Genomic DNA, 12657 nt, shown 5'->3' with positions numbered 1-12657 from the left:
GTCCACTGTGGTCAGGGTCCGAGATGATCTCTCTAAAAGACCACACTGTGCTACCACCAGCATCATTCAAAGACAGCGGCAATAGGGGATTCAGTCCTTCTCTTCTTTCAGAAAAAGAAGGGAGATCTTTGATTTTTGGTATATTTTTCTTAAAATTCTTGGAATATGTTTAATTTGAGAGCAATGTGAATATATCACCTGTATATTTAGGCAGGGATGTCTTTAGCAGGAATAATGTTTAACTCCAGTAGCTGATGAAGACCGACTAAGATATGGGGTAAAGCTAATAATTTGGCAGCCCTTAAAGTTGAAAACATTAAGTAGACCCCATATTCCTTTAAAAGACAGGTAATTGACTAGGTCTATTCTTACTTTGATATTCCTTTTTTAGAGGGTATCTCTCCCTACCCCAAATGACTTATTAAAGTATTCCTTACAATTACGTCAGTTAGGAATCATTTGGGATGCAAGTAACAACAACAAAAATTAGGGTTTTTTAAAATTGGAGTTTTTTGTTACATTTCTGGAAGTCCAAAGATAGGCAGCTTCTGATGTTATTTCTGAGACTCAATAGTATCAAAGCTGATCACTGCAATATTTTTGGCTTTTCTCTCATGGTTGCAAGATGGCTGCTAAAGCACCAGACATCTTAATCTATATTCTAAGATGAGAGAGGAAGGAAAAGAAAGGGATAGCACCTATATCAGGAAAACAAAAGATTTCACTGATACCACGGAGAGGAATTTTTCTTACTGACTTTGGTTAGAATTGTGTCAGATGACTATTTCTAACATAAAAGAGTTGGGAAAATTACGTGGAAATGGGGTTGTGTCAGAGAGTTAGGATAAATGCAGTTTTATTTATCTCCCTACATTTCTAGTGATATTTTAGTGCCCCAATGATAATTAGCAACTATTGTAGTCTAACCCTACATGCTAACTAACAAATTAGCTATGGGCATGCTAACAAATTAGTTAAATTATAGTTTACTATGGGTTTATTATATGCCATGCATTTTACATGTATTAACTCACTTAATCTTCATTATAACCCCAGGATATTATATGATTAATATTTCCATTTTACAGATTAGGAAATGGAGGCACAGAAGTTCAGTAACTTGCTCTCAAAGTCATAGATCTAGGAAGTGGCAGAGCCCACATTCAAACCGGGGCCACCTGGCTTCAGTTTTTTTCTAAATCACCATGTTTTATTTCTTTTGTGATATGAAAATATGTATAGCTTTACACAGATACATAAATATCTGAGGGGACTTCTGAAATAAGAAAGATTACTGTAGGGAAAGCATATGGACAGAATTGAAGAGGTTTGAGTTCATATCGTTGCTCTCCTGTCACTAGCCATTCATTCAGCAAATATTTCAGAGTTCCTGTTATTGGCTGGATACTGTGTAAACCAGACAGACAGGGTTCCTCTGTATTCTAGTGAGGAGAATAGTTCTTAAAAAATGAAGTAAGTGAGTAGATGAAGTGTATATTGTTGATGAAAGAGAAGAAGGAAATGCAGAAGCTGAGATGGTGGACAACTAGTGGAATGTTTGGGTGGCCAGAAGAGGCCCTGAGAAGATGACATTTTCGCTGGGGGCTGAATGATGAGAAGCATCTCGCTGTGCAAACAGCAGGAGAATGTTCCTGGCAGAAAAAAAAAAGAAAAATTCCTAAGGGAAGAAAGAGTTGGCTTTTTAAAGAAACTGAGAAAAGATTAGCATGCCAATCTCACACCAGGACAGAGTGATATAAGGTACAGCTGGAGAAGTTTGAGGACCAGCTGGGGGCATGAAGTCACAGCAAAGAGCTTGCATCTTACTGGACCTGCAGTGGAAAACTCCGGGTCCCACTTCGTTCTCAGGACCCGTTTCCCTCTTTGTGCCATGAGATGTTTAACACTTGCTTTGGCTACTTTATGGGGTTAATATAAGGAGCAAATGATGTAATGTGTGTGATAATAACTTGTTATATAAGAAATTCTTCATAAAATAATAGATAATAAAGGCCCATAGAGTAAATATTTCTTAGCAAGAAGTATGTTTTAAAAACAGTATTCTATGGAATGTTCTCAGAACAGTTGAACTTGTGATTAGACAGAATAAGCAGTTCATTGGCAAATACAGTGTTAAAAAAACAGCATGAGGTGTTCACAGGGTTCTGTGGGAGTTTCACTTCCATTTGCAGCTTTGACTAGGTTGTGGCCAACAATCTTTTCCACTGTAACAACTGGAGAAAAGTGGATAAGTGTAAAAATCACATGGTCTAAAAACCATAGTGGAAAGCTATGGATACAAGGGAATCTAAAGGACCTGAATTTCCAGGGAGGGGAGAACTCTTCCTAGGTGAGCAGAGCCCAGTGGTTGTCTCCCTCCCTGGCCATGCAGCCCTCCCTGAGTCTGTGCACTGCTAGGCAGAGGACCCTGCTGGGCGAGGACACACCGCTGGACTAACTAACAAATTGATGGCGGCCTGCACTGGCACAACAGATTAGAAACTGCTGAAGGCTCACATACAGAGCTAATTCTCTGCAGCTGACAGTTCTTTTTTTTGGAGGGGTGGGTGATTTTTGTTGAGTCCAACAACATAGGAGGCTGGGGACGAGGATCTACAGCAGAGAGATTTCTGTAGTTTCATGGAGTTTATCCCAAACCCTCATTAAGAGAGAGACTTATAATATACACAGGACAGACCAACCCCTCAAAGCATTTGGAACCTTAGGTAACCCCCAAATCTAATTGAAGTTGCAACCCAGACCAGATCCAGCTCCCCACTGAGTGGATTAAAGTGATACGTGCCTCACCCCTACTACTAGATAGAGGAAAAGGCTTTTCCTTCTGGGAGAAATTACTATTTACTCCAGTTTTCTAGAGTTCTTTCAGAAAAAGTGTCTGCTATATAACAAAAAATGTTACAAGATTTATAAAAGAAAATGAAAATGTGACCCATAAACAATTAACTGCTTTTTGATAAACATTAACCAGACACACTGATGGTAGAGTTTTTGGTATTAAGAGAGAAGAACTTTCAAATAGCAATGATAAATATGTTAAAGAAATTGAAGAAAAGATGGACAGAATGGATAAAAGGTGAAAAATGTCAACAAAGAAATGAAATTTCTAAAAAGAACTAATTGGACATTCTTGATATGAAAAGACACAATATCAGAATTGAAGTATTCATTGGATGGACTTAACAACAGACTAGACACGTAGAAGAAATCAAGAGTGAACCTGAAGACAGGTTAATAGAAATTATTTAAACTGAAGCAAAAAGAAAAACATGACAGTGGTAGGCAAAGCAGACTGTGGAAGACATTTGAGACAATATCAAATGGTCTAACAGTTGTGTTATTGGAGTTCCAGAAGAAGAGAGAGAGAGAACAGGACAGAAGAAATATTTGATGAGAGATGGAGAAGATTGGTGAATTACATTGACTCATAGATTCAAAAAGCTCAGTAAACCTCAAACAGGATAAAAACAAAGAAAGCCACAATCTAGACATTTCATAATGAAACTGCTAAAAGCAGAAATAAAGAGAAAAATCTATTAACAGTGGCTAGTGAAAAAAGGACATGTTTAGAAGAATATCAGTAAGAATTATAATTTACTTCTTATCAGAATCAAGAGCCCAGAAGACAATAGAATGACATATTGAAAAACATTAAAAACTGCCGTCTTAGAGATCTATGCCCAGTAAACATTCATCAAAACTGAAAATGAATTAAAGACGTATTCAGAAAGAAATCTAAGGAAATGTGTTGCCAGCAGGTCCACAGCACAAGAAATGCAAAGGAAAAAGAAGAAATGCCAGAGGAAGTTGTCAAAGCTGATTGCAAATGAGCTGTTATGGATACAAGGATGTGGAGGAAGGAAGAGCACCAAAAAGGATAAATAAAAAAGACTACAGCTGACGTGGAATAAAGTGGGGATTAGGGATTCCAAAACCCTTGCACAGTTGAAAAATCCACGTAAAACTTTTGCCCCAAAAACTTAAATCTTAACTATTTATAGCCTATTGTTGATCAGAAGCCTTACCAATAATATCATTAGTTAGCATATTTTGTTTCTTATATATGCCGTGTTCTTGTAATAAAGTAAGCTAGAGAAAAGAAAATGTTATTAAAATCTATAAGTAAAATACATTTACAGTACTGTGCTTTATTTAAAAAGTCTGCATGAAAGTGAACCCACACGCTTTAAACCCACGTTGCTCAAGGGCTAACTGTTCTTAATTTTAAACAAGATTATTTACTTTTTAAAGGCAATAACAATAATAACTATTGTGGGATGTAAATGTGAAATGGCAACATATATGACAGTAGTAATATAAAGGGTAAAGGGAGAATTATGCTCATCTAAGTTTTTTACACTATTTTGAAGCTGTGAAATACTAATTCCAGATAGAGAGTAGTAAGATATATTTGCAGTAATCATTAAGATGTAATACAAGTTATTTCTAAAGAGATAATGGAGGGAAAAAATGGTATAATAAAATCCTTTTTATTAATTTTGTTAATGGCACTTTGAACTTGCAGTAATTACCATGCATTTAAAATCTAATTTCAAACATAATGGTGTTTTCCAAACCAAAGTTGCTGTGTAATATAATTGCATTCTGTATGTCATGTAATGTTTTCCTGGCATTATTCTGGAATAAAAAAAAGCAAAAACAGCTGATGACGCGTAAGCTCTATTTATCCTAATATGGTGAGGTATGAAACTGCAGCTTAAGACTGAGTCAACGTGTCGGATGAGCATGAGGATCACAAGCATGTAGTACTTTAAAGGCAGGCAGGTCATGGTCCCTACTCCACCCTGGGATGAAGGGGGGAAATATTTGGACCTCCAACTAAGAAAGTGGGAACTTTTCCAAATGTGCTTGTCCCAGAAATGCTGTCTGACTTCTTTGCCAAAAAAAATAGCCGGTCATTGCAGTGAAAGAATTCTTTGGGTGGATTGTCTCCAATGAAACCAGCATGTTAGTCAGATGCCTATGATCTTGATTTTACATCTGATCCCAGTGCTCCCAGCAGAATTTTGTGATGATCTCTTCTTTTAGATCCCACCAGTATTCTCTTTGCATGATTAAGAAACCATGGTAGGTAACTAAAATGATCATTATTAGCCCTAAACATAACTGCTGCTCATCTTCTAAGATTCACTTACCATTTCCCAAATTTCTCACTTCTTCAAACATTTTCACTGCCTTATTATTTTTAAAAACTTCATCCATGTCTAAGACTGTACATTTTTTATATAAGTCAGGCATATTCATTTTTTGAAGAAGTAAACCTAAAAATATCCAGAACTAGAGAACATTTTGGACATCTATCTACTTTTCCTGACTCTGGTAGGTGGACAGCGGTAGGCTGTGTGAGCAGTGGTAACAGGATAGTCTTACAAGAAATAGGTGTTTATATACTAGAATTCTATGAATTTGTTAGTGGTTTTCAGTATTGATCTTTTAAAAGGAAAAGGCTTAAATGCCTAAAGTAATGAAGGGAGCAATAACTGTCTAAATACCTGTGTCAATTTCCTACATATTTCAACCACTAGAATGTGTCTGCCTTGTCGAAACACTTGGGTGAAAAACTCTTATCACCCAGTTATCAAACAGAGATGCCAAACATTCTTATCACACAGCACAGCATAAAAAAATAGAAGTGGACATTTCATATTTTACTGAAATGCTTTGAGTTTTAAAAATAAATTGGCTAACTCACTGCTAGTTAATGTTCAAAAGTAGAACTACTCACAGTTTTCTAGTCTCTGGATCAGTGAAAAAATTCCAGAAAGTTCTACTAAAGGTGATTTAGAAATCTAGAATTCCTAGAGGTGTAGACAATATGAGCACAGAAAACTTCTTACTCTCCTCTTTGGTACTTTTTTGCATATTGGGTTCTTTACATATGCTGTACAGGACACGGCTAAACTTGATAGCAGTCCACTGCTGCTGTGCATATCAAGCCTGTGTAATTGTCCTAATGAAGCCATAATAGCACAGTTGAACATGGCTTTGCCATTGCTCTGCTCTGGTTACCTCTTTCCATCCAGGACTCCTTGTTTTGGGTGCAATAGCTCAAACCTTACTTTGGTTAGGAGGTAGTTTCAGTCTTTTGGTTCAATTCCACTTGAACCTAAGGAGAAACAGGCTGGAAGATTTCTTTGAAAGGAGTTGCATACTCCAAATTAGAAAATTATATATATATGTAAGAACAAGAGCAGGAGACTGTATTGCATAAAGTAACCTAGTTAATCTTCATGGTTGGGGTCCCAGGTCTTTCAGTTAATCAGACATTCTGTTCCTAAGAAATGTAGTGTTTGTCAGTCATATATCATGGAAGTCAAATATTTTTTGAAGTCTTTCCAGCTTTACTGAGATGTAATTGACATGCAGCTTTGGGTAAATTTAAGGTATGCCTTAAATTGTGATGTGATGATTTGATACACGTATGTATTGTGAAATGATTCCCACAATAAGGTTAGGATTGTGGGATAAATAAAATAAAATATTTTATTTTAATTTTATGTAAATCTCTAAAATCTCTCAGAATTCCAGCATTTTGGTATCTGTCTCCCATACCCATACCGTGTCTCTTCTAAGCTAACATTTGTCCAATGTTTTTGTGTTCTAAATGCTTTACATGTGCAAATTCACTTAGTCCTTGCAGCGGCCTCAGAGGAAAGTGCTCCATGAAGCTATCCCGTGCCAGTTTCGCTCAGCTGTTTATGTTCTAGACGGGCAGTGGTCTGACTGGGTGGTGAGAGAGGAGCCTACACTCCCTCTCAGCAGTTGGGCCTGACCCTTAGCGCTGATCTAGTTCTCCTTGTGCTGAGTTTCCATGCTCCAGGTCAGTGCCCCACTTCCCCATCAAATGTAGGGGTTTTCCATTTGATACAGACTTTCCTTTCACTATCTCAACTCAAAAGCCAAGTTTAAAAAATTTTATTCTTTGATTTTTTTTTTGTTCAATTTTTTAAAAAACTCTGGTAAAATACACATAAGATAAAATTTACCATCCTAACCATTTTGAAGCTTACAGCTCAGTGGTATCAACACATCCACATTGCGGTGCAGTGTCTCCACCATGTGTCTCCTCAACTCTTCATCTTGTAAAACTGAAATTCAGGACCCATTAAGCAATCATTCCCCATGCGTTCCTCCTTCAGCCCCTGCGATCACCATTCTACCTCCTGTCCCTGCACATTTGGCTACTCTGGGTCTTTTATATAATTGGAATCATACAGAATTTGCCCTTCTGTGACTGGCTTATTTCACTTAGCATGATGTCCTCAAGGTTCATCCATGCTGTAGCTGATGTCAGAATTTCCTTCCTTTTTAAGGCTGATAATGTTTCATATCACATTTTTGCCTACCCATTCATCTATCAGTGGACACTTAAGTTTCTTCTACCTTGTGGATATTGTGAATAAGAGCTGTGAACATGGGTGTAAGGCTATCTTTTTGAGACCCTGCTTTCAGTTCTTTGGGGTATATATCTACAAGTGGGATTGCTGAATCATATGATAATTCTATGTTTAATTTTTTGAGGAGCCTCCATACTGTTTTCCACAGAGGCTATACCATCTTACATTCCCACCAATGGTGAACAAGGGTTCCAATTTCTCCACAACCTTGCCAGCACTTGTTTTCTCTATTTTTTTTTGTTTTTTGCTAGTAGCTGTTCTAATGGGTATGAGCAGACAACTTTTTACACTCTTCTCTGTCATCATCTTATCTATTTTACAGAGGCAAACTTTTACTATCTATGTTTTGACTAATACAAATAACTTCCTACTGTATGAATGTGTAAAAATTATAAGAAAGTATTTTCATAGCAATTCTTACATGGCCATAGAGTCATTATAAATTATAGAGAATAAACAAGAAGGGTGACCATCAAATAGAAATTATTCCTCAACCCCTCTTTATCACACTAACACTATTTTTCCATTGATTTTTAAGCTAAATTTAATGGGATGACTTGAAGCATAAAAGACACTGATTTTCACCAACAGAAAATTATCATTTCTTTAGAAAATCCATTCCTCGCTGCCGAAGAATGAACAGGATGCTCTCCAGTGAATCCTTCCATTCTTCTGCATTCAGCCGCTCTAACTCACAAGCCTCCGTAGACAGCGCCTCCATGGAGGACTTCTGGCGGGAAATAGAAAGCATTAAAGAGAGCCACGCGGGGCGACAGGAAGGACAGGAAGAGCAGGAAGAGCAGACGCCCGCCGAGGTCAAGCCTGTGGAAGGTAGGGTGCTAGATTTGTTGTCCTCTGTGCTGACTATATGCTCTTTTGTTCTATTGGCAGGTAGAAATCATCCCACTAGTAGTTTAACAAGTGAGTCGATACAATTTGACATGTCAGCTGCCTGCTCCCGCTCACTGGTGTGTACCAGATTTGGGAAGGGTGGCTTCTGTGTAAGGTGACATGACCTGAATGAGGGCTGTCAACAAAACTCAAATTGATCCCTTAGTGTCGTGACTCAGGTATGCTGTACTTCCTGTTGATTTGCTTCCTTATCATCCAGCAGATGATTATTCTGATTCTGATGGCTTTGCCATTTGTATACTTGGCTATTAATCACTGCCCCACCCCCAAAAAAAAGAGACAGAAAATAATTGCCAGTATAGTTTTGGGGGAATATATTTGACTTTGAATTACTTACTAGTTTTAATGTATTTAGGGAATGGATTATCTTACATTTCACAAAATAAAAGCCATGCCGAATATATCAAAATAGACTAGTTTTCAGTGAAACTAAACAGGAGGATAATTGTCCTTAATTTTTAAAAAGAGCAAAATTACCTGGGATTAAAAGCATAGGTCATCTCCTGCAGGTGCTGCTATCAACAAGTACATCCAGGAAAGACTGAGGTAGTTTAGTAAATAGCTACCGAAAAATGTTTCCATTAGCCAGTGATGGACCTCAAGAACACTATTCAGACAAATGGAAACTTTAAAAGCCTTTTCCTTCTTCATTCCCTTTCCTACAAGTCTGTCCTTCTTAGGTCTGAAAAATAATAGGTTAGACATACCACAATTAGTGTATTTCACATACTATTAGAAATAAAAGGCCCTTTCACACATTTAATGGAATCCATTCAGGGTACCCATCCTCCAAGTATATTCTTAGACCTTCTGCTTGTATCTGTCCATTGTGCCTTTTCAGATCCAGAAGACAGAAAGCCACACAAAGGAAAATACTCCTTATTCTCCACCCTTTTTCTCACCACCTAGTGAGCTATCTATATTAAAAATCATGAGTTCTACTGATAACCTCCAATTCTGATCTGACACCACACGGTTAAATGTTGTCTTCCCTTTTTATGTCATGTAACTCCCTTCTACAACAAGGAGAAAGCTGACTCTGATTTTCCTCCCTGTATAGCTTTTCATTTGCTCAGACCTAGAGTACACAGAAAATACGTTCAAGTTTGCTAACCTAAACTTCTATGAAAAGCATACCTACTAACTTGAGTTTAATATTTATTTACAGATCTTTTTTCCCTTGGTGTATATGCACAGATCTAACTTCTATTCAGTCAGGTTTGACAAATGCTAACTTTTATAACCTTTTGCTAATCAAGATAGATAACATTTCTATCAACCCAGAAAATCTCAAGCTTTTTCCTAGTCTCCTCACTCCCATGACTTGCTGTCCTGGCCAGAGACAGCCATGGTTCTGATGTTTTTACATCATAGATTAGTTTTGGTCTTGAGAGTTTTGTATCTTCACCTTATATTTTATGACCTTTCTAAATTCATTTTCTAGTAGTTCTCTACTACTAGATTTCTTAGGTTTTTTACACTAACAGAGATCATTGGTGAATAGACACAGTTTAACTTTTTCCTTTCTGATTTTTATGCCTTCTTTCTTTACTTTGCCTAATTGTACTAGGGCCTCCTGTACAAGCTGGAAAGAAGTGACAGCTCACATCCTTGCTGTGTTCCCAGTTTTTCAGGTGGTTGGTACATTGGATCAAATCTTCTGTGTCCGTTCTAATTATTTTCTGATTTTTCTATCAGTTACTGTGAGAAGGTTATTAAAATCTTAACTCTGATGATTGTGCATTTGTCTACTTTCTTTTCTCTCTCACACACATGTATGTGTTCATATATACACACATACGTGTATGTGCTTATATGTATATATATAATATATGCATAGGTACACACATATACATACATTTATATCTGTTTCTATAACTAAAGACATAGAAATACATGAGTTCATACCTATAGTTTCAATTCCAATCTAATTACACTAGGTTCACTCTATTCTTCTCCTTTTCTGTATTTGTGACTTTCTTTTTAGACAGTGAGAAAACTGGCTCCCATTATCTTAGATGTATTTCTTTGATCAATTCCCCATTTTCCTTTTCCTTTTCCTGGTTGCTCTCATCCCACTTGGGGCTCCAATATCCTTGTTCAGACTGCTTCTCTGCAAAAATGCCTACCTCACTCTGTGCCAACAGATGGTTTTAGGCACTGAGACTGAATTTTGGGGGAAGAGAAAGTGACCACATGTCTTTTAAAGAAATAATGTCCCCATTTTAACATTTCCAGTACTTTTGTATCTATCTATTATCCATCTGCTATCTTTTCCCTTAACCTAAAAAACTTCCTTCAGCATATCTTTCAGAGCAAGTTTGCTGGTGATAAATGTTCTCAGTTTTTATTGACCTGATAGTGACTTTATTTCACCTTCATTCTTGAAAGATATTTCTTCTGTATATATAATTATTGGTTGACAAGGTTTTTTTTTCTTTGTTTCAGGATTTGTGTTATTGTGTCATTTTACTGTGTTCTGACCTTTGTTTCTGATTTGAAGACAATGCCTTAATATTGTTGTTACCCTTTATATGGTGTATTGTCTTTTCTCTGACTGCTTTCAAATTTTCTTTCTATATTTTGTTTTCAGCAGTTTGACTTAAAGATATCTAACTGTAGTTTCTTTTGTATTTAACCTACCTGGTATTAGATGAGCTAGTTCATTTTTTCAGCAGATTTGGAAAACCTTGGACATTATTTCTTCAACTAATTTTTTTCCGCACTACTCTCTTTTCTGACATTCAAATTACACGTACATTACATGACTTAACATTGCCAGCAGGTCACTGGGGCTCTGTTTTAAATATTTTTAAATATTTTTCTCTCTGTCTTTGGGCTGGATAACTTACATAGATTTAACTTTCAACTTTACTTGCCCTATCTTTTAGAGTCTCTAATAAAGTCCAGAAATTTTTTTACTCAATATATTTTAATTTGAAATTCTATAATTTGCATTTTAGTTATTTTAGTTTCATTTTTTTATATTTTATACGTCTTTACTGAAATTCTTTGCCCACTCATAATTGTCTCTTCCTTTAGGTCCTTGGGCATAGGTAAAATAAACAGCTGTTTTAAAGTCCTTGCCCAACATCAGAGTCATCTCAGAGTCACTTTACATTGGCTACATTTTCTCTCAATGAATTAGTCCATTTTTTGTTTTCTTTCTTTATTATATCCTAGCTATTGAACATTATTGTTAATGTAATGTCGTAACACTATTGATATGTTTCAGAGAATTTTATGTCATTATCTTCCTGGAAGGGATTAATTTCAATTCTAGCAGTTAACTTGGCTGGGTTCATACCTCCAGCTCTGTCTTCCCTGCTCTGTGCAGTCACTGTAACCTTGCTCTTTATTTTAGCCTTTTAGCTGCTACTTCTTGATAGGATGCTTAAGTCCCCATATACTTTTTTAGTTCAAGGTTTTGCCAAGATTTGGTCAGAGTTCATGCATGGCTTTTAGAGCTGTCTCCTATATGGCCCCCAGATAGCAGGAGTCCCTCACTCTCTGGGTGCTTAGTAATCAATCCCATACACTACCCTCTGTCTCTTCAAATAAGTAAAACTGGTTTTCTATTTGTGTTCTAGCCACCCTGTAGTGTAGGAATGGGAAAGTGACCTCTGTTAAAAAGTTGTATAAATGTGAATCTCACCCAGTACATTTCTTTGTATTAAAATTGAATTGTTTTTCAGTTCCTGCCTATACTTGGTTCCTCTTTATTACCCCCAAATAGTTATTTTATATTCTTAGTTCAGAGTTTATAATTGTTATACACAGGACTGTTACCTGTATACAAGCTATGCTACTTTTACTGGGAAGGTTTATTCCCTGTTTGATATGTTTCCCCAGCAAACTTCCTAAGCTGGTGGATTTTAAGTAATTGTATGTATGATAGCTACACTCATTTTTAAAAGTTGATGTTTGGTATTCATCAGTTTCTGACTTAAAATAATTCCTTAATTATATATTTCAACTGAAATTTAATTAGTTAATTCAACAAACATGTGCACCTGCTCTCTGTAGACACTCTGCAAGACCTTGGTGTTAGAATTATAAACAAAAGCAGTAATGTTTCCTTTTCTCATGGAGTTTATATTCTAGTAAAAGAGAAAGTAGTTATTATTTAGAAGGCTTTGTTCATATACCAGTGATGCAAGAATGTAAGCTGAGTCCAAGGATCCTAGAGTGATGGTTTGACAGGCTGTTTACAAATCAGTCTAACCTGCTCTTTGAATAAACTGCTTTCAGGTAATACCTGTTTAGTGTAGTTTACAGAAATGCACATGTAGTGGATTTCCTGTTACCA

The 12657-nt window shown here is 36.5% G+C and overlaps 1 protein-coding gene across 13 annotated transcripts in view; it reads left to right on the top strand.

Annotated features, from left to right (window-relative positions):
- The window catches only part of ARHGAP28 (Rho GTPase activating protein 28), a 174386-nt gene that overhangs the window by 98788 nt on the left and 62941 nt on the right, over positions 1-12657 (top strand). For all 13 annotated transcript variants that reach the window (XM_073212823.1, XM_073212827.1, XM_073212822.1 and 10 more), the window contains one exon: positions 8047-8267. In XM_073212823.1, the coding sequence (XP_073068924.1) occupies positions 8047-8267 (221 nt within the window). The remainder of the gene's footprint in view (positions 1-8046; positions 8268-12657) is intronic.

This window comes from Manis javanica, chromosome 9, assembly GCF_040802235.1.
Source record: "Manis javanica isolate MJ-LG chromosome 9, MJ_LKY, whole genome shotgun sequence".
Classification (NCBI taxonomy): Eukaryota; Metazoa; Chordata; class Mammalia; order Pholidota; family Manidae; genus Manis; species Manis javanica.
The sequence above is the reverse complement of the archived record's forward strand: the minus strand, read 5'-3'. Positions and strand labels throughout refer to the sequence as shown.